Below are 18,066 nucleotides of genomic sequence, written 5' to 3' on the forward strand. Positions count from 1 at the left end.
TGTACATCTATATATAATTTATGCATTCACGACATACCTTTTTCTTAATTTTTTTGAGATTTCTAGGCTATGTAGTTCATCTGTGAATTTTTTCAAACTGTTGCAAATCTTTTAAAAATTTTCCAATATATTTATTGAAAAAAATCCACATATAAATAGACCCATGTAGTTCAAAACTGTGCTGTTCAAGGGTAAACCAAAATCTTAAAAAGTCCTCAGGATAAAGTCTGAGGACCCTGAAGGATAAAAAAATACACACACAAAAAGGCTGCAACATGAAACAAAGAGAGTTCAAGACAGACATCTTAAGAATTTCTAATTAACTAAGAATCCTAAGAAATCTTAAGAATTTCTAATTAACTAACAATCCTAAGTAATTCTGTAGTGAATTGAGGACAGTGATTGGGAATACAACTTTTGGAAAGAAAACTGGGCTTGAACCTCAATTTCAACACTTGATTTCTGAGAGACTTTGAGCTTGTTGCCTTGGGCCATGTACCTTGGAAATGCTGCCTTCCTTGGTCGTGTATAATTTCCTCATCCATAAGAGAGTAGAAATAGTAGCAATAAGGCTTAAATTATAGTTTGTGGCATGGAATAAGGTAATTTACGAAAAAGGCTAAACCCAGCACCTAGCATACAATAACTCAACACCCAGCTTAATAAAAGGCTGTAACCACTGCTTCTGTTTGGTACGTGGCCAAGGGAAGTGTCTGCACCCCTCTGTGCTTGTGTGCTCATGAGTCAAATGGTGGAAAGGTGTCTGATTTAAGGAAAACAAACAAACAAACTTAGAGTACTGATGCACACAATGGAGTGATGGTCTTCAGAGTAATAGGTTTGTAAGGTCCCACAATGATCTCTATGACTACTATCTGCAAAAACAGATGGGGAAGTAAGGACACAAACCTGCCCTATGCAGGGGGGACATGCAGCCTGTTCCCCTGTCGCTGCACCGCCTTGGTTTCTGGCCACTTCCCGCAGTGGCTGTGAAACCTGAACACGATCTCTTGTCATTCATCTTCAGTTTTGTGTTTCAGTCTCCACTCCTCCCACCTCCTAGGGTATGAGACTTAAGTGATGCAACAGATCAATGACAGATCTGGAAAAGCTAAGTCTCATGGAAGTGAAAGGTGACCATGGGACAAATGTTTCTAGGAGCTGTTTATAAGATGGGCAGGTGTCTCCGCACAGATACCCGAGTTCCTTCCTGAGCCTCCACATTCTCACACAGCAAAGAGGGGAACAGAAGTGAGCTGACTTGGAAATAAGCCTGCCAGGTGATCTGGAATGTTTGGAAAGTGAATCCAGGTCACCTCCACGAGGGTGACAGATACTCCCCAACGAGGTGCAGCCTACGGCCATCAGTGTGACTAGCTCCTGGAGAACTTTGCTGGTTTTTCTTCCACAGCACTTAACGCCACTGGATACACTAGATATTTCCCTTACTTGACTGTTTCTTCTTTGTCCCCCCAGCTCCCTCCCTCCCTCCACGCAGACACGAATGTAACCACCAACAAGGCAGGGTATCTCCAGGGCTCAGATTTCCCTTCCAGAAGGAATGGATGAAAAGCTGGAAGAGGCATTGGCTTCCTGCAGCCTGCTTGATGTGAAGCTGCCCCCTTGACCATAAACGACCTCGCTGGGTCTGCGAAGTTCAGACATGGGTCTCAGGCAGCTGTGGTGACACCCCGGCTGGCTCGCGAGCGGCTTCTCCAGCCAATCACTGGTTCGTGATCTGCCAAGAGCATCCCAATCCGTCACCAGACTCCCCCGCGCTTCTGTACTCCTTGGCTCATCTCACACCTTGAAAGGGAGGAAAATCTCCCATCTGACAAGGAATTTCTGTCTGGTGGGGCTTCTCTTCCATTTTCACCCAAACTCTCCTGCCCTGGAACACTGAACTCCAGTGAAACAAAAATAATCCAAACCCACCAAGTAAGTAAGAACTTCCAAACCAAAGGTTTCTGTTTCTTCTTCACCACACGAAGGCTGTGCAGCACATTCCATCCTTGCGTTAGCGGGGCCTGGCCGCTAAGCCTCTGCAGAAGAGCTCAGCTTCGTGCCAGGGCCACGGGTACCAGTCAACAGCCGCCTCGGCCGTGATCCGACTGCACTTTGCTTTGGGAACAGGCTTCTCAGGCTCAAGATCTGACTAAAGGCAAGGATTTTCAGAGGAGGGGGATGTGGGATAGGAGATGGGGTCATTTGTTGAGGCCGGCTGGGAATGCATTTCTGATTCCCCTTTTCCTCCCACAGAAAACAGACACAGAGTCTCATCTCTTAGATTCCCAAACCTCAGAAGTGGGAATGATTCCCACCAGCCCAGGCGCCAGCGCCCAGACCAGCTGGAGGTCGCTTCTGAAGTGTCTCATCTTCCCTGACCTGTAATCAAGGGGGTGTGGCCAGCCTTTCACACAACTTTTATTCTGGAAGCTCCCCTAGTGGCTGGCGGGGGATTCAGGGGGGTCCTGTGCACTCTATGAGGGAAAGTAAGGCTCAGTGGTCCAGAGAGCACTGGGCTGAGAGCAGGAGACCCCCACTCAACATAACTTAGACATTTGCCTGGTCCCCACTTTCCTTATGTGTAAAACAAAGAGTTAGATTTGACCTCTATGGCAAATCTTAGCTTTGGGTTGCTCTAGACACAGCATGCCTCCCATCAGTCATGGTCCCATCAAAGCCATTGCCAAGGAAGGCTTAGCACGTGGGGTCAGAGCTGCAAGTCCTCCATACCCAAAGCACCATGCGCAGGTCGGAAAAACCTGAAGTCAGAAGGTCCCGGGTTCAAGACCTCCGTTCTGCACTCATTAACTGTTTCACTTTGGACACATTACTTGACCCGACAATAGGCTGCACAGGGGGCACATTAAATCATTGAGTCTTTGCAAAATGGCAACAGCTGTCCCGCCGACATCGCAAGGTCACCGAGGAGCACAGGTGATGTAGGTCAGACAGAAACCCTGCTAACTGTAAAGCTCTAAAAACTAATCAGGCAGTGGTGTGATTATTAAGGAGAAGGAGCTTGAGGCAGGCACACAGGAACAGAGTTGCTAAAGTGTTTTGCTGCTGAAGGATGAGGTCTGGCTGTGCCCATCCTGGCAGGCTTGGTGCAGGGACAGAAGGCCTTTGACGTGCAGCTGCAATTCATAAACAAATGAAAGTCATGGCGGGAGATGCAGGCACCCCCATCCCCGGCTGGGGGCCTGGGCCGAGCCGTGAGACTCGCTGTCCTGAGAGCTGCAAGTTCTCCTGACCCCAAGCTAACTCCTTGGTTCTTTGCCGCCGTGAGTGTGGGAGCCCTGGGGAATGGGCTCCACCACCCTTCCTGCCCCCAGAGAGCTCAGTGCTGGCCTCTGGCCTCAATTCCCCGCTTCTGGCCTTTTCATCTCCAGAAACATATTTTGGGGGCTGAAAAATTAATATGAAAATGAGTAAGTTTTACTGGGAGAAAAATACCTCCTTATACAAATACTCTTCCTGAATTTCACTGGGAATCGCAAGCACGTAAGACAGGGGTGCTACTTCTTAAATTAAAAGATGGACTGACATTATTTGCATAGACAAGGAACGTGAGCTGTCACTGTTTGCCAGTTTGTGTGATCAAATATCATCATTATAGGAAGTACAACATATTTACAATGGGGCTATAATTACAAATTAGTATTTTTAACATTGCAATTAAGGTAAATAATCCGTGGAGAAGCAAAACCACCACCACCACCAGAACCCCAGACATAGCTCTCTGGTATGACTTTTTCATGGTACGAGAGTAGAGTTTGTAATCCTTCTAGGTGGGTGACTTACAGCTGGCTGCCATTCTTAATATCCAGTCAAGTCTCTTGTTCATAAAATAAGTAGAGATTTCAACCTTTTGAAACAGAAGGTTGGATTCCGGCAGTTCTTGAAGTTTCAGACGCATCCCTCTAATTACAACGAATTAAAATAGAATGTGTGCACATAACAATTCAACTCTAAACAGACTTTGCTAATTGCTTGGAAATAGCAGAAGCAAAATGTTGAAAGCAGGCTCCAAGTTCACCAACAGCCTCTGGCCTTCCACTGAAAAATGGAGAGACTGCAATCGGGAAACAGAAGACAGCCCTTTAGCAAAATTAAAAGTTGTGGAGCTCCTGCTTATCATCATAAATACGGAATTTGAGGAGCTGGGGTGCAACCACAGTTCACAAACAGCAGGGCATTGGATGATGCCAATAAAAAGCTTTCAAAAAAAAAAAAAAATTTAAGAAGATTGCCAACTACCCTTCCAGGAGAAGGGCAAAAAGAAGTGGATGTGGAACTTCTCTGAGACCCCTCCCATCAAAACGTCACAGAAATTGAAAATATATGATGGAACACATCTAATGAGGTATATGTTGAAAGAGAAAGAAAAACAGAAATGGTAACTCACAAACAAAATACAGAGCTATTGTAAAGGTGGTTTTCACCATAAATAAGCCCCAAATGGGTGCTGGGGTGACATTGTTATTTCACAGACATTTCCATCTGGACCATCTGCTGGGGTTGCCCCATCTCCTGTCCTTGAGAGCATCAGGCAGGGGCAATACTAGAATGTCTACACCACGGGGTGGAGGGGCTTTCTATTCCTTCTTCTGAAGGAGGTCTGGTTCCACAGCTTTGAGGTAGAGGAAAGGCATGAGGGAAACTGCAGTCAGGAAGCAAAGAGGAAATCACATCACTGAGATGAGGCCTCGCCATTGGTCTGAACACATCCTGCCTGGAACACATCTCTCTTCTGCCTGGAAGACCCACGACGCTGCTGTGTAGGCATGTGGGGTCATTCTAGGGCTCAGCACCGTTTTCACCCTCCAGCACTCCCTAAAGAATCCCATAAGAACTTGGCCAGCCACCATTCTCCCCACCCCCAAATCCCTGCCAAGCCACATTCCCTCCATGGGTTTGCATCCCCCAGGCAGGAGGGTTTAGGATGAAGTTGAGAAGGTCACTGACAATTTTCAGACTATTTGCTCTGTGGTATTTCAGCTCTTAGCCAGGGATGTCTAGCATGGAATCTCTCTCTTTTTGACCCCCCTGGCCTCTCTCATAATTTACCAAGTACCCCGAGAGCCTTCTACTTACTTCACAGAATTAATAAATCCCACTTGCATAGCATCAGCTAAAGCTCAGTGGCAGCTCCTCTGCCTCTGGGAACAGTTACTCACTCTTTTCAGGCAAGACTGCAGAAGAAAGAGACTCTCCACTTACTCCCAGAATGACACTGACCTTCTCACCTTAGAGCTGATTTTGAGATGCAAGAGCTTTAAAATCCAGAGCAGAGGACAGAGTTTAAGCAGATAGAGCATTTGATTGGTTGGCATAAAAAAACATTATATTCTGGCCACCATAATCTACAACAGACAGGGCAGTGCCCACTTATGAGAAAGGGAAAGCAGTGCTTTTAAGTTTATACTTAAAGTATACATATATGCCTTGCAATTAATTGCCTATAGATACAGAATTACTACTGGCCCATGATTGGCCCATGTGGAACTCTGGAAAGAAGGTAAATGTTCTATAGACCTGATCTCTAATGGATTATCTCCGTGAGTCACCCTCCTCACCATTCATAACGCCATTCTTTGGTCAGTTGAAAAGACTTAGGATGAAGGTGCAATAATCCAATGTCTAGCTCTGTTGGAGACTGTCTACCACCACCCCCCCCCCAGCACACTCGAGTTGAGGCTCAAGGGGGAAGGCAGGATTCCATAGGAACACACGGAGCCATCATGCTGAAGGCATCTTACCACCCAGGAATGAGAAAGAACAGCCCAGCCAGACAAATGATTCAACCAAAAGATGTCCGGAAGGTCCGTTCCTGACCTTGAGCTGCATCACCCCCCCCCCCCCCAGGTAGGAAGATCCAGTTCTTCCCTATCCTGTTACCAGCCACCAGTGTATACGGTCCCTTGTCCTGTTCATCAGCCACAAGGGCAGAGTCTGCCCTGTGAACAGGCAGGACAGTAGCTTGTGGATGGGTCATGAGAAGAGGGTTATCTCATAGGCACTAAGGAACCATCACCTTGTTCCAGAAATGCCCTGCCAACCTGCCAGCTGAACCCTGCAGATGCCCAGCTCTGTGGTGAGCGGAACAGGGACTCTGGGCTCCATCACTGAAAGTGCAGACACCACTGGGACAGAAACAGCAGCAGCCCTTATCAGATGGCTAGACTTAGTGTCAATAATGTAGAAGAGTTTTTCTGGAGAGGAGATTTTGATGAGATGCAGGAAATGAGATCCAGAAATGAAATCACCGATGCAGAGGCAGATTCCTCACTCCATGGTTTTGAATGAGTTCACAAGCCCAGACCCAAGGTTGAGGAATATCCGGTATTCTCTCGGGCTCTCAGGCGCTCCCTCTCCTGCAGGACGGACTCCCAACTTTACAATGGGCAGCAGGACCAGACTGTGGTTAGTGTCCTCTCCCGCCAGCACACCCACAACCCACCCACCTGCTGAATGACCAAAGGAAGACGTGAATGAACGCTGACCTTGAACTGTGCTGTGAAGGTCATGGTTACTGAGACTGACGGGCTCCAGAAGAGAATGAAGCCCAGGACAGGGGAGAAAATGAAGACTCTTAGACAGGAAGAAAGGAAGCCAGATAGAAATTTATGAAGGGTTAGACTCCAAAAATCTATTTACAAGCCACGTAGTTACCCTTCCAAAAAGTAACAGTTGAAATACATGGCCCATTAGTTCTGATCAACCATAAAAATCTCGTATCTACTGTCAGCTAGCTCCAATGAATGTAGGAGGGCAGGATTGGGGAATTCATCTGTTTTACCAGGTTTCTTTTGGGTCTAACACTTAATCTCATTCTAATAAGGCCAAAACTGAGACTCACTAACACACTACTGAGGAAATACAGATCCTATTTCAAGGTCAGCTCCTAATGGGCAAAAAGAGTTGACTGTGTCCCTCCAGAGATGTCAAAAATTAAATAACAAAAGCAGAGTTTCCTTGATTCTTCTCTGAAGGAGAGTTTTCCTTAATTACTGGTGTGTTACAGTCATCTTGGGTAATCTGAACTGATCATGAAACACACATCAAAAGTATGTCATCCACACAAAGACCTTTTTAAAACCGCAAACAGGCAAGAGAGGTTTATCTGCAGTACTGTCTCAGAAGTCGAGCGCAATGAAAAATTATCTTTACATCCAGCAGAAGTCACACTATGAATAACTTAGCTTCGGTTTGTTCCCGATCTAAATCAGACTGCCTCCCCTTCCTCCTCAATTCGTAAGGACTACCCCACGGCTGCTACTGGAATTAACATGATGTGGAAGATTGTCTTTCTGAGTTGATGTCATCATTAGTTTAGAAGCCAGGTCATCGTTTTTTAAAACCAGGAAGCATCTGCAGCATATAAAATTACATTCAACCTCTCAGGCTTCTAGGACTAAAGCCAAAAGATAATGAGTTAACTTAAAAATGTCTTCTATTTCTTTAAAATGAAAAAAAATATTTGGGGGGCGGGTGAAACAAAAGTGATCTACACCCCGTTACCCAGGGTGTAACCCTGGGAACCCATCACGCCTACCCATCACGCCTGCTTCTAATCTTCCCATTTTCTGTTACCTGTCTTTTCTTCCAGGATCAGAATTCTTTCCACACTCAGATTCTACCTCCTTTCCACAGCAGTTCCCCCAAAGGCCCGCTCTTCAGCTCTGGGGGCTGAAGGCATTCCAACCCACAAGCTTTTCATTATTTCTTAAATTTCTTTGCTGCTGACCATGATCGCATGTGAACTTGCCAACAGGCTCTACTCAGGAGAGAGATTCAATTCTTTTTAAGAAGCAAAATCATTTGGTACTTTATTCCTCTGTGAAGCTCTCCTAATCAAAAGAAGTTCAATGCATCCAGTGAGCGACTCATTTTCCCTTACTGGCTTTCAGACATCAGCATGCGCCCTCCGACGTTTACAACTGCAGGACCCTGAGCAGAGAGGTAGCACAGCCTCGGGTGATGGGAGGAAGGGGCCATGACCACTGCATCTGGTACAGCCAGCTGGCCAGGCGCGGGAGGGTGTTTGAGAAAGGGAAATGGCTTGGAAGCAGACTAACCTAGACATAGATATTATCCACCAAATAACTTAGCCTGGCTGAGCCTCATCTTCTCTTCCGCAAAATGGGAATACCACCAAGGTAGCTTATCCGAAGTTTCAGTGAGGAGTAAATGAAAAACCACTTCTGTGCCTGGCACACAGTCCATGCTCAACAAATACTTTGCTTTGCTCATTCTCCAACCTCTCATCAAAATGTCCTGCTAGAATACACACAGATGGTAGGGGAGCCCCAGGCTAGGTGGGTGTTTTCTTTATTACACAGTGGCTGATTCCAGAGGTCATTTTTCTTTTCCTTCCAAATGTCCAAGGTTACACATTCTTCACAAAGTCACTAAGTGAATATGCATCTATTGATCATGAATGTAACCCCCTGGAGAAACATTAGTGCCCGGCTCACTCTGTGTGCTTCGGTCTACACCGGGGGAGCTGGGACTCACTCAGAGCATCATCTCCTCTTCGCTGGGGCCCCATGTTTCTCCCAGAGTCATTGCTTTTCACTGAATTCACTGCTCAAGGAATGGGTGTGAGGATGTGGCCTCCTTATTCTTGAGATAAGAGATTCTATCCTTCACTTGGATTTCTAGTTTCCAGTATCTACAAAATTCCTTTGGAACAACCAAGAGATGGCTTTCCTGACCTGAATATGATATTTCTTCTTTCTCTCCAAGATCTCACTCATTTTTTATTAAAAAGAAAGTCATAACTTCTCCTTATCTTAGCTAATTTTTACCAAAAATGTAAGATAATTTTAAAAGATCTCTTATATCCTTATATAAATAAGATGCATATATATGTACACTCATATAAATAAGATATATAAGTACACAGAAATACTTATATACTTATGTAAATAAATATATACTCATATAACTAAGAGTATTTATACTTTTATAAATACAGAATAAAAAGAAAAGAGATACTTGCTGTGAGCATATAGTCAAGGCCAATAAATATGCCCATTTGCTCCACTGTTCTAAAGCCACTGCCATCCACAAGCAACAGCCATGCAAATGCACCTACACATTTCTAGCTGCTTATACATCAGGTTTTATAGCAGTTATATTCCCCCAAAGTTGCCTAGAAGTCAAAGAAATTTTAATGGAATTAGAGTTTTCGTTTCTTAAATACTTAATTATTAGGATTATGCCAGTGCTTTTAATTTCATTTGTAATTTATCTTCATTAAATTTTTACCATTAAAATTTTACTTTTATTATATAGCTCTCAAATACCTCGAGTGTGTTATGTCAATGCTGAAATGAACTAGTCACTTCTCTTCGGGAAGTAAGTTTACTGGTAATCCTTCTGGGATAGGAAGAATCGTACCCTACGTTCACTGGGTGAGTAATTAGCTCTTAGTCATATAGTAACGTTCTTAAGGTAAGGATATGCAAACGGCATACACAGAGGGATCCCGTCCCATCTGAATTCAGGAAATTCAGCCTCTCTTCACAAAACTGACGTGGAATTTGAGTATCTTTGTGTCTGTGTGTACTCTGTATTTTGGTTTTTTAAAAATTAGTACTCTCTTTTTTATTCTACTACAATTTTTTTCATTCTCCTTCCCCCCATGCTAATAGAATAACCTCCAGCTATGAAAACAAAATATTTCAAAAACAAAAATTATGATGTAACGACTTATGGCTTTTTCCATGGCATCACCCTGATCATTAATCTCCCACTCACTCAGTGCCTAGTGGTCAAAGCTGGCACGTCTGTAAAAAATAAATGTACCAAGTTTCCACATCTTTCTTCCCCTGAGAAATGTGAGGAAAGTATTGAGTAAGGAAAGTACCCCAGGGCAGAGGATGTGAAATAATCTCAGTGGTCCCTTCCTCCCATTTTCCGGACCTTAGAGCATTTACCTACTGGAGCCTCCGAGAACGTCTGGTGAGAAAGATCACGTCCTGTGTCTTTGAGGAAATAAACCTCAAATAAACCACACCTCGGGCTTGGAGGTCTGAAAACATGGAAAACACACCTTCCTGGATGCCGGGTAGAGGGAAGTCAATTTAAGAAAGTAAACATCTCTCACCAAATGGCTGCCACCTTCATCCTTCGACTTCCTTGTGGCTCCTGTGGCTGCCTGAACTTGACATGGGGAAGATTTGAGGTCTCCAGACCAGTGAACAATTGCGGTAACTTATTTCTAAAGCCATTGTTTGGACTACTGTTATGTGCCTGAACACCTACTAAGCCAGCTCACTGTTACTGACAATAAATGTCTAACTAAGGAAACCTCTTAAGATTCTAAAACGATTTGGTTGAGACACAGTCACAAGGATAATGGCAGTGTGGGTGTATTTTATTGATTAAAAGTGAACAGAACCTGAATGCTCACTGGCAGAAAAATATACAAACAAGATGTGGTCTACACACACAATGGAACATCATTCAGCCTCCAAAAGAAGGAAATTCCAACACACGCTACAAGACAGATGAACACTCAGGACATTATGCTCAGTGAAATAAAAAGCCAGGCACAAAAAGACAAATACTGTATGACTCCACTTCTGTGAGGTGCTTAGAGTAGTCAGTTCACAGAGACGGAGAGGAGAATGGTGGTTGCCAGGAACTGGGGAGGGAGGGAGGGTTGGAGAGTTGTTGTTTAAAGGGTAGAGCATTTCAGTTTTACAAGATGAAAACATCTCGGCGATTAGCTGTCTAACACTGTAAATATACTTAACACTGTTGAACTGTACACTTGAAGATGGTTAAGATGGCAAAATTTTGTGTTACATGCACTTCACCACAATTAAATATTTTAAAAAATAATAAAATTCTGTCAACTGTCAAAATAAATTAAATGAGAGGAAAAAAGTGAACAAGAAAAGATAACCTCCAGCCTGAGTTCTCTACAAAGTCTCTAAATATATAAGGAGGGCTCAAAGGGCAAATTATTCCTAGTGTATCATCTGTGATGGGGGGCAACTCTTTGTGTGTTTAGTCAAAGCTAAGTTGTACCTGGATGGCTCTCTCCAGAGTGGAATGGCTCTGGACTCAATCAAGTTCGAATGAAGATCTTAGTCATATTCATTTGGCCTGATGGTCCTTTGGCATTTCCCCAATCTTTTGATTCCTTGAGATAGGTGACCATGCTCTTACTCAAATGCTGGGCTATATACAGATACTCCCTGGATAGGCTGCATTATCCGGTGGTCAGTCTACACTGCCCTTCTTACTGGGGTAGAGTGTAATGTACCAGCAAACACTGGTGTATTTGTACCCAGTGGGCAGCTCCATGCAGGGCTGAGGGAAACTCAAGCCAAGCACTACAACTGTCCCTCACGTGCTATCTGCCACAGCTTTTCACAGATGTTTCTTGTGTACTGAAGGAACACACACGTGTTCATTTTCAGTGCTAACTGTCCATGAAGAAATCACTATTTTGGTGTCTCACCTACACTGCTTCTCTGACTGGGGTCTGGGATTAAGAAGTAACCATGTTTGTTTCATTGAAAAGACACTATCAGGGAACTAGATTCAATATGTTGTAATAACCTATAATGGAAAAGAGTCTGAAAAAGAATATATCTGTGTATATGTTTAACTGAATCACTGTGCTGTGCACCTGAAACTAACACAGCATTGTAAACCGACTCTACTTCGATTTTAAAAATTAATTTAAAAAAGAAGCATCAAACTGCCCATTGAGATGAAGACTGATCAGCCTGGACAGCTGATATCAGATTCTCTGAGAGAGTCCGCAGGGTTGATTCTGAGATGAGATCAAGGCTTTGTTACAGCGACTCATTGAATCCACCGTCTGTTTTAACTCAAAGTAGATACGAGATACAATCCTACCCCTAACCATATGGAAGACAGATAGAAAGAAATCTCATTTATTTTCTCTCCACATAAATGGTAAGATCTTGCCTTTGAACTATAACATGTACAAATAAGGAGATTTTAAAGCAGGGACGGTTCTCTGGCCATGTTTAAGTACAGATCTGTGTAAAGTAAAAAGTTAAAAGTTACATTCCTATTATTAAAAGTTCAGACTCTTTTAGAAAATACTTAATTAGCTCAGGGGGAGAAAAGATCCTTCATTGTTCACATTAAGGAAAGGAAAGCGTTAGGTTTCCACATTCCCCAACAATAAGATCAGAACTGACTCTTGGAATCTACCCCAAAACCTCAACTTTCTGCTCTGCAAGATTTACCTCAGAGAGTGACTAGGTCCCCACCGTTGCCAAAAAAGACCTTTATATGAAATCAATCAGGTCAGGACAACCCATAACTCTATTTGATGTGCCACATACTAAAAGACGTGGTGCAAGAAATACTAATACTTTTCTGGCTGAGCTACAAATGGGTGAATAGTTACAGTAATGTCTATTTACGGAACATTGCCACCAAAGCAAGATTTCCAGGTAAGATTTTAAAAATACCTCTTTTAGCTGCTTAAAAAAAATCTTATTAATTTTTAATTTGGCATATGTTCCATTTTCTTAAGCTTCGTCATCACAGCAAAAAGTTAATTCTTTTTGGATTATACGATGTCACTGTGAACATTAGTTCTGATGTTAATAGTGAAAATGGAAAACAGAGGACCCTTCATTAAGTAGTCTTTAGACAGTGAGCCTGTGAATCGAGAAGAATGATGGCTAACCTTCTTCTTGCTTGACTCATATCTGAAAATACAGCAACTCAAACACACTGGCATTGGAGAAGGAAAAAAAAAAAACAACAGTTCAGTGGGACCAAACATGGAGCTCAGGAATGGACTCAAAAGCAAGCAGCATCTGGATCTTACAAGGTGGTATTTTTGAATCAGTGGGGGAAAGGTTAATTATACATTCAGTGGTAGTGGATCCACTGATCAGCCACTTGGAAAAAGAAAGAAAGCTGTACCCCTGTCAAACTCCTTACCTCAAAAGAAACTTCAGAAGGGTCAAATATTACAACCTAGGAAAGTTAAACTCTAAGTACAAGTACTAGAATAAAACACACACGATTGTTAATATGTAATATTGGAACAGGGAAGTCTTTCCTAAAAACTCAACTCTAAAGGCAGACATATGAAACAAGAGCTTTCTAAATTTGAGTACATGAAAATTTTAAATTTCTAGGGAAAAACATTTCCACCAACAACATCCAAAGACAGACTGGAAAAATATTTGCAACAAGTATGATAGAAAGTTAATTCTTTTTAATTTATGACTCCATCTTACAAATCAATATGAGATAGAGTCACCATCCAATTAAAAATGGGAAAAACCACAAACTGGAACCTTATACACATACACAAATAAACTAATTAATATAATAGGAAAATAAACCTCAACATTATTTAATTTTAAAAGATAAATCAGAACAATGAATGTCTTTTTCCCCACTTATTAGATTTCCAAAATTTTTTACAAATTTGATATCCAGGGTAGCAACAATAGAGAAAACAGCATTCTTATATGTTGCAGGAAGAGTTAAATTGTTTCAGTCTTTCTGGTAAAACTTGTAAATGTATTGAACAATCAGTTTCACTTTGAGGAATTTACCCCATAGAATAGCTGGGGGGGGGGGGGGGATACCCAGATACAAGAACAGAATGAAAACAAGAAGAGAAACACAGGTGTTGCAGGTTGAGAGAAGTGGAAACAGAGAAATGATCATTTAATTTGCAGGGGAGATTGATTTTAATATGATCATCTATACTGCAGAAAATAATCTAGACCAAAAAATGAGTTGATTCTCCATTAGACAAGTCTGTGAATATACTAAACAACATTGAATTGCATAAATAAAATCAACATATTGTATGATATACAAATTACATCTCAATAAAGATGTTCAAAGAAAGAAACAAACAAACAAATGAGTCGATTCTGTATCACCTGATGTGGGGTATCTTAAAATTCATCATTAAGAAACAAGGTATAGAAAAAAAATCATACATTATGACAATTTATGTAAATATAAAAAGAACCTTTGCCTGTCGGTACTAGGAGACGCACATGCTATCTTTAGAAATGACCAACAAGAAACTATTAACAATGTTTACTTTTAGAAAAAGGGACTGGGAATTGAGGGTAGAAGCTTTTAATTGTGTGGGTGTATGCAGGGCTTAATGTATGATTTTAAAGATTTTTACCATGGATCTGTATTACATTTAATCTAATTTTTTTTTTTTTTGGTGGTGTGGACTTTTCATTCATAACTCCTTCTCTCCCACCTATGGCAGCTGAATAGAGAATAGTCCCCCAAAGCTCCCTGAGAAGACTAGAGAAGAGCTTCAATTCTCAGACAACTCTGTAATAAAAGCATCTACCTCCACTCCCTTCAAAAAGCATCAAGGGGGGCCTGAAATCTGAGTCAAGAATCACATCCTCTTTGGCCAGATCCTGTGCTCCTGCCTGGGTGGGAGCCCAGTCTGGGGTCTGCATACATTCTGGTCTTTTCATCTCTGACTTGCCTGAAGCCAGATTCAGTGGTTCTGGAAATTCAGAGGCAGATAGTGGTTGGCAAAGGGCACAGTACCTGCAGCTTTCTGCAAGCCCAGAGGGTACCCTTATGCCAGCTGGCTGTCAGTAAATTGACCTCATCATCTCCAGCAGCCTCACTGAAGAGGAGAAAACATCCTTAATTGGGAGAGACATGCCTACCTTTGGCAGTTTGGGGTTTTAAAAAAAAAGCCCCTAGATTTCTGGAGAGCCTTGCCCTTAAGCTGCCACTCTCCCTTTCCCCGCCTCCCACATTTTAGCAGATCTGTGGTTTTTTCAGGGGCTGAGAATTTGGGTCCAGTTTCACTCTGTTCACAAACTTTCCCAGCTACAGACCGTTTACCTTCCATCACCTTCTAAAAGCGGTGAGGTGCTGCACCCCTAGTTGTATCTTCATTAGCTTCTTTGCCAAGGTTATCTGGAATTCCAGAATCCCATCCCCTCTGAAAGGGCTCCACAAGTTCTTTACAGGCATTAGACTCGACTCTAACGCAAATCCCCCCTCTAAAATCACTCCAGAAACACTGAAGGGGAGTTGGTAAATGCTTGTGGTAGAGTATCCACAAGTTTCTTCAGTCCTGATGACCCAGGGGAGGAGAAATATCCCGTCTAGAAAAGACTAGGCTGGTCAAACACTGGAGTGGGCAGTTCTTTGTTCCTGGGGGTGGCAGCCATCTAGAAGTACTCTGGATAAGGACTGAGAAGAACAGATAGGTACTATGCCCTCTAGAACTGCCATGAGCTTCTCCAGACATTGCCAGCCATCATGAAAAGATCTGCTGGTTCTAGAATGTTCAGGCAGTTACAGAAAGCCCCTTCCTTTTTTTTTTTTTTTCCCTCAAAGTCTAGCCAACTAGAATCACTCTCGAAATGGATGCCTGCCTGCTGCAGGAACACAAGCTCCTCCAGAAGCTACTAGGCTTCCAGAGACACATAATACTGGTTCCAAGTTGGTCAGGCTATTCCAGAAAGTTTCCCTGCTGCCCAGCCTACATCTGGAGTGGAGACAAGTCTGCATTAACGCCCACCCACTCAGGCAGGAAGGCAGCCTCAGGTTTAAAGATTTTCAGGAATTTGTTGTCAGGCAGGGTGAAGTTGGCCAGGTAGACAGTGTCTCCACCAGCCAGGTAGGCAGCCCAGAAGCCAAAGGTGCCAATAGTCATGATGGTGCGGTTGCACTGCACGAGGAGAGCGAAGTCCTTACTGGGGGCATCCTCCTGCCCATCCCCAGCAAAGACCACACGCCCCCGGGAGGTGTCAGTATTTTTCCGGCACCACCCCATGCCGTTGCTGGTGACCACAAAGATGGGGGCTTCATGCCGGGCCCAGAACCAGTCCATAGCCTGCTGGAGGTAAGCGCGATCTCCCACCACACCCTTCCAGCAGTGGGGCATCACCTCCAGATAGTCACACCCACGAAGGTGTTCGGGCGCTTCCCGGTGCGTCGCAGGCGGAGCTGACTCAGTAAACACTGGGCCTCTTGCCTGAGGTGGTCATGCAGAGTGAACTCGCGGCGGATCTGTTCCCGGAGATAGTGGAAGAAGGTCCAGGAGCAGGGGAAGCCGGTGAGCTTCAGCCAAGGCTCCTCCAAGTGGGCGTACTCCTCCAACACCCAGTTGTGCTGCTCGAGTTCCCGCCAAGGCGTGTGGCGGTCTACCTCGGGCGCCAGCACGGGCAGGGTGATGCGGAACACAGAGGCCAAGGCAGCGTGCATAGTGGGCTGGATGAAGGCCCGGCAGCCGTTGAGCTGGGCCAGGGCCAGCAGCGTGGCGTACTGCCCCATCTGGTTCCCGAACCAACCGTCTGGGTAGATAGTCCAGGTTCCTGAGGACGAGGCTGGATGCTTGGGACAGGAAATGGAGGTGTTGGGGTTCACAGGTGTGCCCGACAGGCAGAAGATGGCCACAGGGCATGTCACCAGGTTATGGTCTGGACACAAGGCAGACAGGTCCAAGCCATTGTGAAAGAGGTCTTGGTGGATGTGGAAGAAGAGGGTTGCAGCAGAAACACAGACCAGTAGGAAGGTCAGACAGAGGTGATGGCGGCTGGGGGCCCACGTGGCTGAGCTCCTGACTGATGGCAGATCCAGTCACCTTGGTGTGGCCGGAGCTCTCCATCTGCAAGTGCAGCCCACATTCTGTATCCCCCGGAACCCTGCACTCCAGGTTCCCTGGCCAAACAGCCCTCCCCCTCCACGCTGCCTCCCCAGACTGGCTGTGAGGGCTGGGGAGGGGAGGTACGAGAGGGAGCGGTCCGGAGGTTCACAGCCTCCGCCCCTCCCGGGCCAAGCAGGTAGCTCGGTGGTGGAGCCCAGCTCCTTCCCTGGTGGCAAGCCTCACTCCCCGGGCTAGGGTGACGGCCACTGCCCTCTGAACCCTCCCCGGATGGGGAGATCCGCGCCCCAGCCGCCTCATCCTGCAACTGGCCAGCCTGGGGCAGCCTACTAGGCCTCCCAGCAGCTTCATCCTTCCATGGACGTGGATATCTAGTGCCAACTGCAATGCTGGACTCAGACGTTCGGGCCCATCGACCTCTCCTCTTCCCCTCCAGTTCTGGGTTCGGCCATCCGCCCTGGGCACCTGGATGCGCTGAGTCCGACCACGCCGCAGTGACTTAATCTAAATTTTTGATAAAAAAATTAATCTTCTTTCTGCTGTCAGCTGCCATCTTTCCGTTGTCACAGTCTCCCACTAAATTGGCAGGTGTCTCTCTAATTGAAATGCTTAGGATTAGTGCCAAGCATTCATTTCATATTTTAAACTGAAGTATAGTTGATTTACAATGTTGTGTTAATTCCTGGGGTCTGGCATAGTGATTCAGTCATACACACATATTCTTTTTCATGATAGGTTATTACAGGCTACTGAATATAGGTCCCTGGCTATATAGTAGGTCTTTGTTGTTTATCTACTCTGTATACAGTAGTTAGTATCTGCTCATCCCAAACTCATAACTTTCGGGATGAATTTATGGCTAAATTCCAGATGTCAGTGGTGCTTGTTCTCTGTGATTGTGGCCTTGTACACATTTGTACCCAGAGCTCAAAGGCCGCTCTGACATCTGCAGTGGGTTGCGCGTCTCAAAAACAAGCTAACTGCTGGAACAGGCCACCGCGCTATGCTTCGAGCGTTATTTCATGCCGCAGGAACAGTCTGGTAGACTTCTTCAAATTTTAATTATTTGTGCAAGATCTGTGTATCAGTGCTCCCTTCAAACAACGTTAATTATTATAAAGGGTGATTTTTTGGAACAAATAAGGATATTTTCACTCTAAGCAGCTAGCTTTATTTCAGAGTCCCGGAATGTTGACACTAAAAGGAATTTCCAGGCCATCCAGTGCAGCCCCCACACTTAAGAGATTGGAACCAAAGTTAAATGCCTTGTCTACAGTCACCAGGTAACAAGTGGCAGAGCCAGAGGGAAATCCTATCTCCTGAATGTCAGTTTCATCCTTTTTGCTCTGAAAGCCACATTGAGGAAATCAAAACTACAACCTCAGTTCATAAAAATAAATATTAAAAGAGCCATAGGATATGACATA

General features: G+C 44.3%; 2 protein-coding genes across 15 annotated transcripts in view; both read right to left on the reverse strand.

Moving 5' to 3' along the window:
- The window catches only part of KIAA1217 (KIAA1217 ortholog), a 673,163-nt gene that overhangs the window by 152,303 nt on the left and 502,794 nt on the right, over window positions 1-18,066 (reverse strand). The gene's annotated exons all lie outside the window — the stretch shown is intronic.
- LOC123612130 (galactoside alpha-(1,2)-fucosyltransferase 1-like) lies at window positions 13,223-16,602 on the reverse strand (the record flags this gene model as incomplete). Its single annotated transcript, XM_045505045.2, is given in 2 exon segments — window positions 13,223-15,936; window positions 15,939-16,602. Coding segments are annotated over 2 exon segments (1,086 nt in total), but the record flags the coding sequence as incomplete, so codon positions are not given.

The sequence above is a fragment of the Camelus bactrianus genome, chromosome 35 (assembly GCF_048773025.1).
Source record: "Camelus bactrianus isolate YW-2024 breed Bactrian camel chromosome 35, ASM4877302v1, whole genome shotgun sequence".
NCBI classification, from domain to species: Eukaryota; Metazoa; Chordata; class Mammalia; order Artiodactyla; family Camelidae; genus Camelus; species Camelus bactrianus.